At 44.9% G+C, this 15,000-nt stretch overlaps 1 protein-coding gene across 1 annotated transcript in view; it reads right to left on the bottom strand.

Annotated features, from left to right (window-relative positions):
• LOC128544524 (voltage-dependent T-type calcium channel subunit alpha-1I-like) overlaps positions 1-15,000 on the bottom strand; it is a 110,526-nt gene that overhangs the window by 66,553 nt on the left and 28,973 nt on the right. Inside the window, exons 2-3 of the mRNA XM_053514698.1 lie at positions 10,907-11,018; positions 8,345-8,478 (exon numbers count right to left, since the gene is read on the bottom strand). Of these exons, the coding sequence (XP_053370673.1) occupies positions 8,345-8,478; positions 10,907-11,018 (246 nt within the window). The remainder of the gene's footprint in view (positions 1-8,344; positions 8,479-10,906; positions 11,019-15,000) is intronic.

Raw genomic sequence — 15,000 nt, forward strand, 5'->3', positions numbered from 1 at the left:
AGGGGCTAGTGGACATTACCTTGGGTCACCTGCAGGAACACAACACATCAGGGGGAAATGGGTTGGACTGGACTCTTAATTGGAAGAGTGTGATGTCCTGATGCTCGTCAGATTTAAGTAAATAAATAAAAAAATAAATAAATAAGAAGATTTAAGAGTCATCAGGTTCCCAATTTAGGAAAAACAAAGGAAGGAACAGAGACACGAGCAGAAGATAGAAGTGTGTAGCTGTGTCACGTCATGTACTGTGTGTAATGAAATGAATCAGTGTAACACTCAGGTGTGTGAGACTCAGGAGTGTGAGACTTAGGTGTGTGAGACTCAGGCATGTGAGACTCAGGAGTGTGAGACTTAGGTGTGTGAGACTCAGGTGTATGAGAGTAAACAGTGTGAGACTATGAAGTGTGAGACTCAGGCGTGTGAGACTCAGGAATGTGAGACTCAGGAATGTGAGACTAAGGCATGTGAGACTAAACAGTGTGAGACTCAGGAGTGTGAGATTTAGGCAGGTGAGACTCAGGTGTATGAGACTCAGGCGTGTGAGACTCAGGAGTGTGAGAGTAAGGAATGTGAGATTTAGGCGTGTGAGACTAAACAGTGTGAGACTAAAAAGTGTGAGACTCAGGAGTGTGAGACTCAGGTGTGTGAGACTCAGGTGTGTGAGACTCCGGTGTGTGAGACTCAGGCGTGTGAGACTCAGGAATGTGAGACTCAGGAATGTGAGACTAAGAAGTGTGAGACTAAGGCATGTGAGACTAAGGCATGTGAGACTAAACAGTGTGAGACTCAGGAGTGTGAGAGTAAGGAGTGTGAGATTTAGGCGTGTGAGACTCAGGCGTGTGAGACTCAGGCGTGTGAGACTAAGAAGTGTGAGACTCAGGTGTGAGAGACTCAGGTGTGTGAGACTCAGGAGTGTGAGACTCAGGCGTGTGAGACTAAACAGTGTGAGACTAAACAGTGTGAGACTCAGGTGTGTGAGACTCAGTTGTGTGAGACTAAGAAGTGTGAGACTTAGGAGTGTGAGACTCAGGTGTGTAAGACTTAGGCATGTGAGACTAAAACGTGTGAGACTTAGGAGTGTGAGACTAAACAGTGTGAGACTAAACAGTGTGAGACTCAGGTGTGTGAGACTCAGTTGTGTGAGACTAAGAAGTGTGAGACTTAGGAGTGTGAGACTCAGGTGTGTAAGACTTAGGCATGTGAGACTAAAACGTGTGAGACTCAGGTGTGTGAGACTAAACAGTGTGAGACTCAGGAGTGTAAGACTTAGGTGTATAAGACTCAGGAGTGTGAGACTCAGGCGTGTGAGACTCAGGTGTGTAAGACTCAGGTGTGTAAGACTCAGGAGTGTGAGACTCGGGAGTGTGAGACTCGGGCGTGTGGGACTCGGGCGTGTGAGACTTGGGCGTGTAAGACTCAGGAGTGTGAGACTCAGGTGTGTGAGACTAAGAAGTGTGAGACTAACACGTGTGAGACTCAGGTGTATGAGAGTAAGAAGTGTGAGATTTAGGCGTGTGAGACTCAGGTGTGTGAGACTAAGAAGTGTGAGACTCAGATGTGAGAGACTCAGGTGTGAGAGACTCAGGTGTGAGAGACTCAGGCATGTGAGACTAAACAGTGTGAGACTCAGGTGTGTGAGACTAAAAAGTGTGAGACTAAAAAGTGTGAGACTCAGGAGTGTGAGACTCAGGTGTATGAGACTCAGGTGTGTGAGACTAAACAGTGTGAGACTCAGGAATGTAAGACTTAGGTGTATAAGACTCAGGTGTGTAAGACTCAGGAGTGTGAGACTCGGGAGTGTGAGACTCGGGCTTGTGAGACTCGGGCGTGTAAGACTAAAAAGTGTGAGACTCAGGCGTGTGAGACTCAGGAGTGTGAGACTCAGGTGAATGAGACTCAAAAGTGTGAGATTTAGGCGTGTGAGATTTAGGCGTGTGAGAATCAGGTGTATGAGACTCAGGCGTGTGAGACTCAGGAGTGTGAGACTAAGAAGTGTGAGACTAAGAAGTGTGGGACTCAGGTGTGAGAGACTCAGGCGTGTGAGACTCAGGAGTGTGAGACTAAGAAGTGTGGGACTCAGGTGTGAGAGACTCAGGTGTGAGAGACTCAGGTGTAAGAGACTAAATAGTGTGAGACTCAGGAGTGTGAGACTCAGGAGTGTGAGACTCAGGAGTGTGAGACTCAGGCGTGTGAGACTCAGGCGTGTGAGACTAAGAAGTGTGAGACTCAGTTGTGAGAGACTCAGGCGTGTGAGACTCAGGAGCGTGAGACTCAGGAGCGTGAGACTCAGGTGTGTGAGACTCAGGTGTGTGAGACTAAGAAGTGTGAGACTCAGGAGTGTGAGACTCAGGAGTGTGAGACTCAGGCGGGTGAGACTCAGGCGTGTGAGACTAAAAAGTGTAAGACTCAGGATTGTGAGACTCAGGAGTGTGAGACTAAAAAGTGTGAGACTCAGAAGTGTGAGACTCAGGTGTGTGAGACTAAATAGTGTGAGACTCAGGAGTGTAAGACTCAGATGTATAAGACTCAGGCGTGTGAGACTCAGGCGTGTGAGACTCAGGTGTGTGAGACTCGGGCGTGTGAGACTAAAAAGTGTGAGATTTAGGCGTGTGAGACTCAGGCGTGTGAGACTAAACAGTGTGAGACTAAACAGTGTGAGACTCAGGCGTGAGACTCAGGCGTGTGAGACTAAGGAGTGTGAGACTCAGGCGTGTGAGACTCAGGAGTGTGAGACTCAGGAGTGTGAGACTCAGGAGTGTGAGACTTAGGAGTGTGAGATTCAGATGTGTGAGACTAAAAAGTGTGAGACTCAGGTGTGTGAGACTCAGGAGTGTGAGACTAAACAGTGTGAGACTCAGGAGTGTGAGACTCAGGAGTGTGAGACTCAGGTGTGTGAGACTCAGGTGTGTGAGACTCAGGAGTGTGAGACTCAGGAGTGTGAGACTCAGGTGTGTGAGACTCAGGCATGTGAGACTAAGAAGTGTGAGACTAAGAAGTGAGAGACTCAGGCGTGTGAGACTCAGGCGTGTGAGACTCAGGAGTGTGAGACTCAGGAGTGTGAGACTAAATAGTGTGAGACTCAGGAGTGTAAGACTCAGGTGTATAAGACTCAGGAGTGTGAGACTCAGGCGTGTGAGACTAAAAAGTGTGAGACTCAGGTGTGTGAGACTAAAAAGTGTGAGACTCAGGTGTGTGAGATTTAGGCGTGTGAGACTCAGGCGTGTGAGACTAAACAGTGTGAGACTAAACAGTGTGAGACTCAGGAGTGTGAGACTCAGGCGTGTGAGACGAAGAAGTGTGAAACTCAGGAGTGTGAGACTCAGGAGTGTGAGATTCAGGAGTGTGAGACTAAGAAGTGTGAGACTCAGGAGTGTGAGACTCAGGCGTGTGAGACTAAGAAGTGTGAGACTCAGTTGTGAGAGACTCAGGCGTGTGAGACTCTGGAGTGTGAGACTCAGGTGTGTGAGACTAAGAAGTGTGAGACTCAGGAGTGTGAGACTCAGGCGTGTGAGACTCAGGCGTGTGAGACTCAGGCGTGTGAGACTCAGGTGTGTGAGACTCAGGAGTGTGAGACTCAGGCGTGTGAGACTAAGAAGTGTGAGACTCAGTTGTGAGAGACTCAGGCGTGTGAGACTCAGGAGTGTGAGACTCAGGTGTGTGAGACTCAGGTGTGTGAGACTAAGAAGTGTGAGACTCAGGAGTGTGAGACTCAGGAGTGTGAGACTAAAAAGTGTGAGACTCACGAGTGTGAGACTCAGGTGTATGAGACTCAGGTGTGTGAGACTCAGGAGTGTGAGACTAAACAGTCTGAGACTCAGGAGTGTGAGACTCAGGAGTGTGAGACTCAGGTGTGTGAGACTCAGGTGTGTGAGACTCAGGAGTGTGAGACTCAGGTGTGTGAGACTCAGGCATGTGAGACTAAGAAGTGTGAGACTAAGAAGTGTGAGACTCAGTTGTGAGAGACTCAGGCGTGTGAGACTCAGGAGTGTGAGACTCAGGAGTGTGAGACTCAGGAGTGTGAGACTAAATAGTGTGAGACTCAGGAGTGTAAGACTCAGGTGTATAAGACTCAGGAGTGTGAGACTCAGGCGTGTGAGACTAAAAAGTGTGAGACTCAGGTGTGTGAGACTAAACAGTGTGAGACTCAGGAGTGTGAGACTCAGGCGTGTGAGACGAAGAAGTGTGAAACTCAGGAGTGTGAGACTCAGGAGTGTGAGACTCAGGAGTGTGAGACTCAGGAGTGTGAGACTCAGGAGTGTGAGACTCAGGTGTGTGAGACTCAGGCGTGTGAGACTAAGAAGTGTGAGACTCAGTTGTGAGAGACTCAGGCGTGTGAGACTCTGGAGTGTGAGACTCAGGTGTGTGAGACTCAGGTGTGTGAGACTAAGAAGTGTGAGACTCAGGAGTGTGAGACTCAGGCGTGTGAGACTCAGGCGTGTGAGACTCAGGAGTGTGAGACTCAGGTGTGTGAGACTCAGGTGTGTGAGACTAAGAAGTGTGAGACTCAGGAGTGTGAGACTCAGTAGTGTGAGACTCAGGCGTGTGAGACTAAAAAGTGTAAGACTCAGGATTGTGAGACTCAGGAGTGTGAGACTAAAAAGTGTGAGACTCAGGAGTGTGAGACTCAGGTGTATGAGACTCAGGTGTGTGAGACTAAATAGTGTGAGACTCAGGAGTGTAAGACTCAGGTGTATAAGACTCAGGAGTGTGAGACTCAGGCGTGTGAGACTCAGGTGTGTGAGACTCGGGCGTGTGAGACTAAAAAGTGTGAGACTTAGGCGTGTGAGATTTAGGCGTGTGAGACTCAGGCGTGTGAGACTAAACAGTGTGAGACTCAGGCGTGTGAGACTAAGAAGTGTGAGACTCAGGCGTGTGAGACTCAGGCGTGTGAGACTCAGGAGTGTGAGACTCAGGAGTGTGAGACTCAGGAGTGTGAGACTCAGGAGTGTGAGACTTAGGCATGTGAGACTCAGGAGTGTGAGACTCAGGAGTGTGAGACTTAGGAGTGTGAGACTCAGGTGTGTGAGACTTAGGAGTGTGAGACTTAGGAGTGTGAGATTCAGACGTGTGAGACTAAAAAGTGTGAGACTCAGGTGTGTGAGACTCAGGAGTGTGAGACTAAACAGTGTAAGACTCAGGAGTGTGAGACTCAGGAGTGTGAGACTCAGGAGTGTGAGACTCAGGTGTGTGAGACTCAGGTGTGTGAGACTCAGGCATGTGAGACTAAGAAGTGTGAGACTAAGAAGTGTGAGACTCAGTTGTGAGAGACTCAGGAGTGTGAGACTCAGGAGTGTGAGACTCAGGTGTGTGAGACTCAGGTGTGTGAGACTAAATAGTGTGAGACTCAGGAGTGTAAGACTCAGGTGTATAAGACTCAGGAGTGTGAGACTCAGGCGTGTGAGACTCAGGCGTGTGAGACTCAGGCGTGTGAGACTAAAAAGTGTGAGACTCAGGTGTGTGAGATTTAGGCGTGTGAGACTCAGGCGTGTGAGACTAAACAGTGTGAGACTAAACAGTGTGAGACTCAGGAGTGTGAGACTCAGGCGTGTGAGACTACGAAGTGTGAGACTCAGGCGTGTGAGACGAAGAAGTGTGAAACTCAGGAGTGTGAGACTCAGGAGTGTGAGATTCAGGAGTGTGAGACTAAGGAGTGTGAGACTCAGGAGTGTGAGACTCAGGAGTGTGAGACTTAGGCATGTGAGACTCAGGAGTGTGAGACTTAGGAGTGTGAGACTTAGGAGTGTGAGACTTAAAAGTGTGAGACTAAAAAGTGTGAGACTCAGGCGTGTGAGACTCAGGCGTGTGAGACGAAGAAGTGTGAGACGAAGAAGTGTGAGACTCAGGAGTGTGAGATTCAGGAGTGTGAGACTCAGGAGTGTGAGACTCAGGAGTGTGAGACTCAAGAGTGTGAGACTCAGGAGTGTGAGACTTAGGCATGTGAGACTCAGGAGTGTGAGACTCAGGAGTGTGAGACTTAGGAGTGTGAGACTAAAAAGTGTGAGACTAAAAAGTGTGAGACTCAGGTGTGTGAGACTCAGGAGTGTGAGACTCAGGAGTGTGAGACTCAGGCATGTGAGACTAAACAGTGTGAGACTAAACAGTGTGAGACTCAGGTGTGTCTCTATTAGTAGGTGAGATAGGGGTATTAGTGGGTGAAATAGGGGTATTAGTAGGTGAGATAGGGGTATCAGTAAGTGAGATAGGGGTATTAGTAGGTGAGATAGGGGTATTAGTAGTTAACAAATTATGGGCTGAACTTCACTAAGTGATGATGGTAGAATAATTATAAAGGTCTTGACTAAAACAACATGCATGAGGAATCACAAAGGAGTTTTCATTTTATTCTGCAGTGGAAAGTACTGAACTAGTTACTTTTATCAGAAAGTAACACTGTAATGTAACTGACCTTTTAAAGACAGTAATTTTGTAATGTAATTAGTTACTTTAAACAGTAACGTCCCCCAACACTGACACACACACTGTTTCGGTACCTGCAGCACAACCACTTCACCCTCACTATCTCACTACTGAGTTACACTCTCACTATAATGACATCATAAAGGATGTGTGTGTGATTCTGGTGAGGTCCTGAGCAAAGTTAAATAATTAACAGTCTGTGAGGTTCATTTGATTCCTATTTGCAGCCTTTGATAAATTTGATACTGTATGTATATTGTAATAAAATTCTAAACATAATTATTATTAATTGATTATATGATTATAATTATATGATTATTTATCTGTGTTGTTGCAAATGTCTAAATAAAATGTTACAGTAAAAGTAGAGCTTTAAAAAAAAAAAATAATAAATTTTTTGTGGGCGGGGCGCAGTACACACTCGAACCAGCGCTGCTCCCTCGATCAGTACCAGGACAACTTCAGTCTTTTTTGAGCCACTCTCATCGCAGTACTCAACTACTAACTGCCCCCACTCTCTCTGACACACGCGCACACACACACACACACACACACACACACACACACACACGTGGCGTTAGCATGAATTATTCATGCAGCAGGAGGAGCTGATGAGGACGGAGAGCAGCGACTCCGCAGTGTGTCGACTCGGTGATTGTTCTGGGTGTGATGTAAAGAAACTGATCATTAGGGAAACTGAGAGCAGAGTCTCCACCTCCACATCACTGTGTTACTGATTACAGCTAAAAATACACACACACACACACACACACACACACACACACACAAATGCATGCCAGAGAAAAGAGAGCTGTGCTCTCAGCTGACTGAACAGTCCAGAAATATCCACCCTGTGTGTGTGTGTGTGTGTGTGTGTGTGTGTGTGTGTGTGTGTCTGATGACACAGAAGAATCAGTGAAAAGGCGTGCAGTGAGTTAAAAGGAATAAACTCCAATGACCTGAGGAACCACTAAATACCGTCACACACAGACACACACACACACACACACACACACACACACAAGAAATAATATGTGTATAATAATAATTCAAAAACAAAAGATCAAAACCCAAAACTAATTAGTTATTTTGTTTTCCATTTTGTTAATTTGTATTGCGCTTCTCGGCCCGTCAGATACAAACCGGCAAAGGTAGGTATAGTTTGTGAATGAAATTCTTACCGCTGATTGGACGAGACATCTGTCACTTAAGATATACAGGAAGTAGGAACTTGTTTCTTTATCTTTGTTTCTTGTGTGTTCTGCTTCACTTTAAACTACGGTGGCCGTGAAGTGCAAAAAACTGACTTCAGGGCCACCGTAAGAACGCCACATTTGAAACCACAATAAGGACAGGACACGTTTGCACATTCATACACACACATGAATCTACCGCTACTACAGTACTTCCTGTATATCTTAAGTGACAGATGTCCCGTCTAATCAGCGGTAAGAATTTCATTCGCAAACTATACCTACCTTTTCCGGTTTGTATCTGACGGGCCGAGAACTGCAATACAAATTAACAAAACGAAAAACAAAATAACAAAAACTAAACAACAAAACCCAAAACAAAATACAAATAAGTTTTGGGTTTTGTTATTTTGTTTTGGGTTTTGACATTTTGTTTTTAAATTAGTCATTTTGTTTACCGTTTTGTTAAATTGTTTTTAAATTTGTTTATTTGTTTTCTGTTTTGTTATTTTGTTTTCAGTTAAGTTTTTTTGTTTTCCATTTTGTTAATTTGTATTTGAATTTGTTAATTTGTTTTCTGTTTTGTTAATTTGTTTTGCACTTCAGGGCCACCGTAGATTTGGCTCCACCCACTGACCATCAGGCAGACTTGTGTGACAGGCGTGTGTGTGTGTGTGTGTGTGTGTGTGTGTGTGTGTGTGTGTGTGTGTGTGCGCGTGTGTGTGTGTCTTTACCCTGCCATGACGATGAAGAAGTCCAGTCTGTTCCACGTATCGCCAAGGTAACAGCGACGGCCGAAGATCCCCAGAGCCACCATCTTCACCACCATCTCCAGCGCAAAGAAGATGTAGATAAACGCATCGAACGCCTGAGACATGGAACACACGGGCTCTGTCACCATCCACGTCACACAGAACCCTACAGAACCCTAGAGAACCCTAGAGAACGCTAAAAATCCCTGTAGAGCTACAGTATATAGAACCCTACAGAACCCAACAGAACTCTACAGAACCCTAATATAAATGAACTTATCCAGGATTAATTAATGAGGACAGAGACAGAACACTCGCTCTAATTTACATCTGGACTTTCTGCATGTGGATCTGTATTTAATGACAATCTGAAAAAAAAAATAATGTTACAAATGTCAAGTCTGTGTAATATTATACACATCATGTATTATACAGTAATATATCACTCTACACGTTCCAACCATTATATTATATTATATTATATTATATTATATTATATTATATTATATTATATTATATTATAGATAGATAATGTATTTAACACTTGAGAGGTTACATGAGGTTATTTGTTCAGGTGTTAATGTGTTTCTCGTGTATTTCAGGGTCGCAGTAACACCGTGATGAGGGTTTAAAGCACTTTAGGACATTTTGCTCGCAGGAAATTTACGAAACAGAAGAAAATGAAAGGGTGATGAAAAGGAGCTGGGCTAATAGACAATAAGAGACTGAGGGGAACAAGGATAAGAGACAGAAAGAAAAGAGATTGGAAATATTTTTCGAAGCAAAGGAAAAAAAGAAAAGAAAAAAGATAATAAAAAAGGAGAATACAATTAACAAGAGAAAAAGACGAAATAAGGAGTAAAAGAAATAAGGAATAGGAGAAGACGAAGCTGTCCCTGAGGTTTGTCTCTAATCATTTTGCAGCTTGTTTTGGACATGCCCCTAATGACATCACTACCTGAGCTCACCCTAAGCTCCGCCCACAACACGGTTTTCAGGTTTTCACCCGATTGTTCTGACCTGTTCGATCAGGATCGCGCTTTTTAACCAGCACCCCAGAGTTTAAGGTCATGTGACCACACGTAAAGTCAAACGAGAAAACGGAGCCCTATACACACACCCATGCATGGAGCCGTTAAACACAAGACTGGGGAATTACAGGAGGCATAACGATGGGACGAAGCGCAGGGTCTGTGTCAGTGTGTTTTTGTCTCTGGATCCGGCGCTGATTAGATCCCATCTCGGGAAGCGTCTGACTGATAACGACGTTACAGGATCATGTGATGCGTTAACGAGGACTCTGATTGGCCCCTTGGTGAACGTTCCGACAACTGAGTGAGATTAGCGCCAGCCGCTGGGAGACACCCGGACCGTGAGTCAGATAAAACCGTGTGTGTGCAACCAAACCACGTGACAAATAACCATGACGACGTGTCTCTGTTGTCTTATTAAAGTGTGTTTCAGCCCATAATAATCATCTATATGTAGACATTCTAGAAAAGCTAAAAAAAATAATACTCTTGTTTAAGAATTTTTTAAATAATTAATTATTTGCAGACTTTCTTTTTCTACATTTAACATAATTGTGTTTTATTTATTTATTCATTTATTCAGCTTAAAAGGAATTTCACAATACAGTGAAACCTTGGATTATGAGCATAATTTGTTCCAGAAGTGGGCTCGTATTCCAAAACACTCGTAAACCAAATTGAATTTTCCCATAAGAAATAAGGAACCTTGAATCGCGACAGAGCAGTGTTTCTGTGTAGAGCAGGGAGAAAGTGTGTGTGTGTGTGTGTGTGTGTGAAGGCAAAAGTAGGAAGGTGTGTGTGTGTGTTAAAAAAGAGAGAAAATGGATCTTTAACCTCTCTAATGAGACTTGCTTTTGCTTTACACGCGTGCTGTACACACATACAGACACAAAATAAAACATGTTTTACACACACACACACGTAATCATAGCGTTATAGTAAACAGTACACGCGTGCACGGATGTTGATTATACCAGTAAGAGACGAGCACTAAGTCCCAGCAGGGGAGACGATAGAAACCACGAACCGTGTTACTTGCAATCTGGGGCTTCACTGTATACATAGTTCGACCACCGGGGGCGGAGTCACCTTTAAAGATTAAAAAAGCGATGCGTTTCATTTTGGTTGTAATTCTCCTCACATGCAGCAGGGGGCGCACACACAAAAAGCTCAGTGCTTTCAGTGGGGGGCGGGGCTATGTTTAAGTTGAGTTTGTGACATCATTAAATCAGATCCGTAGACCAATCACGTCTGAGAGTTAAACTATTAAAGGATGAGAACCGGGTGCTTGGAAAGCTGCACCTTTTACAGATTGTTTGTCTGAACTGAGGAGCTACGGAGGAAGCAAATCTTGGTTGTCATGGTAACGTGATAAGGTGACAGGCAGGGGCGATATGAACAGGGGGCGTGTCTTACACATCTTCAGATAGAGAGAGAGAATGACAGAGGTGTGTGTGTGCGTGTGTGTGTGTGTGTGTGTGTGTGTGTGTGTGTGATGAAGTGAAGTGGCTACCTGTAGAATCTGGCAGCGGTCCGAGGTGCAGTCGATGTTCTCGCAGGGCTGGTACATCCCCAGAGTCACACAGTTCAAGAGGATCACCATGATGCTGATTCGCTCGAACCACGTACGAGACGTCAAGTTAAGGACCACACACACACACACACACACACACACACACACGTGACGTTTATTCACTGTACACGTGACTCAAACACTTCATCACGTCTCTTCGGCTCTCTTCAGAAACTTACACTCAGCTCTCACTCCCAGGACACACAGCTACGCAGAAACACACACACACACACTGCTACACCAAACACACACACACACACTGCTACACCAAACACACACACACACACTGCTACACCAAACACACACACACACACACTGCTACACCAGAATGCCACTGAAACAGAGTTAGGTGCGTGTCTTAGCACGTTTATAACACACACACACACACACACTGTGAAGTCAGAGCTTTTGTCTTTTTTAAATAAACGATTTTCACATCCATGTGCAACAGAAACTCTAACAGAATACACCTTTTGACCTTTTGTGCAGAGCGGAGACTAAAACACAGAACCTGTGTGTGTGTGTGGGCGGAGCCTCAGACCGCCGCTAGGAGACGGATGTCAGATTCAGGTGAAACTCGTTCTTTGAGGTTATCGATCCATTTTTAGCTAAAACTGAGGAATGATGCGGAAGGTGGGATGAAACGATGAGTCACGTCGCTGCAGCTTGTGCAGATTCCTGCAAACTGGGTTCATGACGCCGCATGTGGCTGTGTTTCAGTCTCTTACACACACACACACACACACACACACACACACACACACACACACACACTTTATACAGAACTTAAATACAGATGCAGCGCTGGTTCTGACATTAAACCTGCTCTGGCTCTCCATCAGCTCCAGACCGTCTCACTCTGTCTCACTCTGTCTCTTTCTGTCTCTTTTTGTCTCTTTCTGTCTTCTGTCTGTCTCTGTGATCTAATCTGTCTTCTATTCTCACCACTGCGTTCAAACACTTCGCCTCTCACTCTAGCACTCTCTCTCTCTCACACACACACACACACACACACACACACACACACACACACACACACACACACACATTGTGGAGCTGCTCAGTGAGCCCAGCTCCAAACACCACCGGGCGTCATTACAGCTTCATTACGGCGCTTCACCCCTGACCCTCGCGGTAACGCCATTTATTTATCAGACGTGGTTTTATTACGCGTCTCTTTTACCCGCTTTAAAACGACTCCACGGGGAATTAGTGATGTTCTGGACTGTGATGTTCCCGAGAGCCTCAGGTGGATGTTTTTCTTCTCGTTTTTAATCGTTAGTGCAAGAGAAAGCTTGGTGCTGGAGGGGGCGGGGAATATGTGTGTGTGTGTGTGTGTGTGTGTGTGTGTGTGTCGGGGGTCACTGTGAGATTCAGTGCTATGGTTACTGCAGGGGAAAAAATAAAAAAGAAACAAAAATCGTTCCTCTGCTTCTTTATTCTCAGTGCACTCGCTCTCCGACCGTGACAGAAGAAATGACTTTGGAGGGGGAGGGGGGGAGAGAGAGACAGAGAGACAGAAAGAGAGAGAGAGAGAGGGAGAGAGAGAGAGTACGCCTGCAGGTCCACTTAAACACCATTAAAAAGGCTGCGGAGACAAATCAATCTCACACCATTAGTGCTGAGCGCACAGACAGGCGGAGAGAGAGAGAGAGACAGAGAGAGAGAGAGACAGAGAGAGACAGAGAGAGAGAGAGAGAGAGAGAGAGAGACAAAGAGACAAACAGAGAGACAGTTATAACACTGTTTATTTCAAAATAAAATCTAATCACACAGCCAGGCCGAGCTCCTGCACACTCACACACATCAGCTGAACCTTCAGACTGAATAACTGCTGTGTTCCTTGTTGCATGAAACACACTCCTGTAAACACACACACACACACACACACACACACACACACACACACACACACACACACCTGTTACAGCTTTCTCTCATCCCTCTATTCTCTAATGAAATATAAATCAATCACGCGCTCTAAAAGTCCGATCATAAACACTAAACCTACAGAAAGTCCATCAGAGTCTCAGAGAGTGTGTACCAGATGTGTTGTACTCCACACACACACACACACACACACACACACACACACACACAATGAATCATTAAATGGACCCATACATAAAAAAGCAATCAGTTGATTAAATTATTGATTGATTTGGTCATTAATAGATACGATTTCTGCAGGAGGACGAGTCAAGACGAGAGTTTAATTAAAAGAAACAATAAAACTTTTCTGCAAACAAATAACTACAAATCTAAAGTCTCATTAGTGAAGACGATGGAGCTACTGTTAATGTTTACTGCCTGTAGCACGATAACAACCAAACCATCTAGGAACCTCTGTAGTCCAACTGCGGAGCCTGAAGTTCAGTGGTGACTTTGGACTGTGGGAGGAAACTGGAAACCCACCAAGCACGGGGAGAACATGTAAACTCCACACACACACACATACACACACACCTCCTGAGGTGGGAAACTCTAATCAAACAAAGTGAGGGACCGAATAAGGAACTGAGTAAGGAACCGAGTCTAAAATCAACTCTAGATCTGATTAATGAATCAATGGAGTGAGGAACTGCTTGACGAATCTAATGAAAAACTAAATGTGTGAGCAATAAGGAAACCAACCAGGAAACAGCGTGAGGAACCTTCGTGAAGAACCTGAGTTATCATTAAGAGAACAGTTTTTTAAAATATCCTTCAGGTAACAGTGGGTGAGAGAGAGAGAGAGAGACGCAGTGAGTCGCGTCCTGAAGGAGCTCTGAGCTTGGCCTCCATCCTGACAGGACCGCGTGTTCCTCTGAGGTTCCTCAGAAACTTTCATTGGTGATCGAGGTGACAAAATCTAGACAGATGAAGACATTCAGTCTCACCTTACAGAGCATTTGCATAAGAGCTGCAGCTTTACACTCAGCCTCAGCTTCAGCACAAGTGGCTCAGTTCATTGAATTGTAACTCTTATTGGTGTGAAGAATTCTGTTCTTCACACCAGTGAAACATGGACGGCTCATAAACATGATGAAGAAGCCACTCCTGAGAGACCAGTTACAGGTTCTAGCAAATCTCTTGTACAAACTTTTGTATACAACTGACCCAGAAGGTCCTTCTAGCTGCACATCATTGGTTCTGCCTGGAACCCAATCCAAGGTGTGTTATCCAGGCTTATCTTAGGAAATGAGTGAGGTTCTTCTCAGGTTCTTGGATATGATTAAACACAGAAAACAAATCTTTATTAACCTGTTCTTCAAGAGTTCTCTGGCAAGGTGAAGATCTCTAGATCGACATTGAACCATCTCTGACAGAAAACCTGCTAATGTTGGGTTCTTCAAAGAGTGAAGCTTTCCAGATGTTCCTGTGGATAAAACAACAGTATGTTTGACTGCAGCACCCTTTGATTTGTTCTTTAAAGATCCTACATACAACACATGGATCTACATACAGTAGAACTACACAGATCAGCCATGGAAGAAACCTCAAGAGCAAAGATCCAATTCAATCCAAGTACTTCTCCCATCATTAGCTTTCTGAAACAAAACTCGGTTCTCCTCCTCTATTTCTCCAGATCAAATATTCACCTTGATTTCCATCTCTTAGAATCTGTTCAATTATTTGCAACATAAAGTAACCACCTGAAGAACTTCAAGAACCTGAAGACCCTAATATAGCAGTCATGTCTATAAATATGACCTAAAGAAAATCTCAGTTCTCCTGTTAACCCTTTATTTAAAGACTCCCAGACATGTTCCTCTCTAGGACACGCCCACATTGCTGTCTGTGGTATCAGAGCCACGCCCACTCAGATCCCGTGAGCTGGAGCTATAGCGCTGCATGCGAGTTACAGCGGTCTGCTAAAAGCTTTATTAAGCAGCGCTGCAGTCACTAACCACTCGACTCGCTTTAATCAGATCTTCGTCGCCGTGTTGACACGTCCAGAATTTCATTGACTCTTCACTGATTTAGTAAACATTCTTCGCCACCAGACGCTAGTCATGGATAATTAGCATTCCACCCACGTCTATGAGGAGAAG

This window comes from Clarias gariepinus, chromosome 16 (assembly GCF_024256425.1).
Source record: "Clarias gariepinus isolate MV-2021 ecotype Netherlands chromosome 16, CGAR_prim_01v2, whole genome shotgun sequence".
NCBI lineage: Eukaryota > Metazoa > Chordata > Actinopteri > Siluriformes > Clariidae > Clarias > Clarias gariepinus.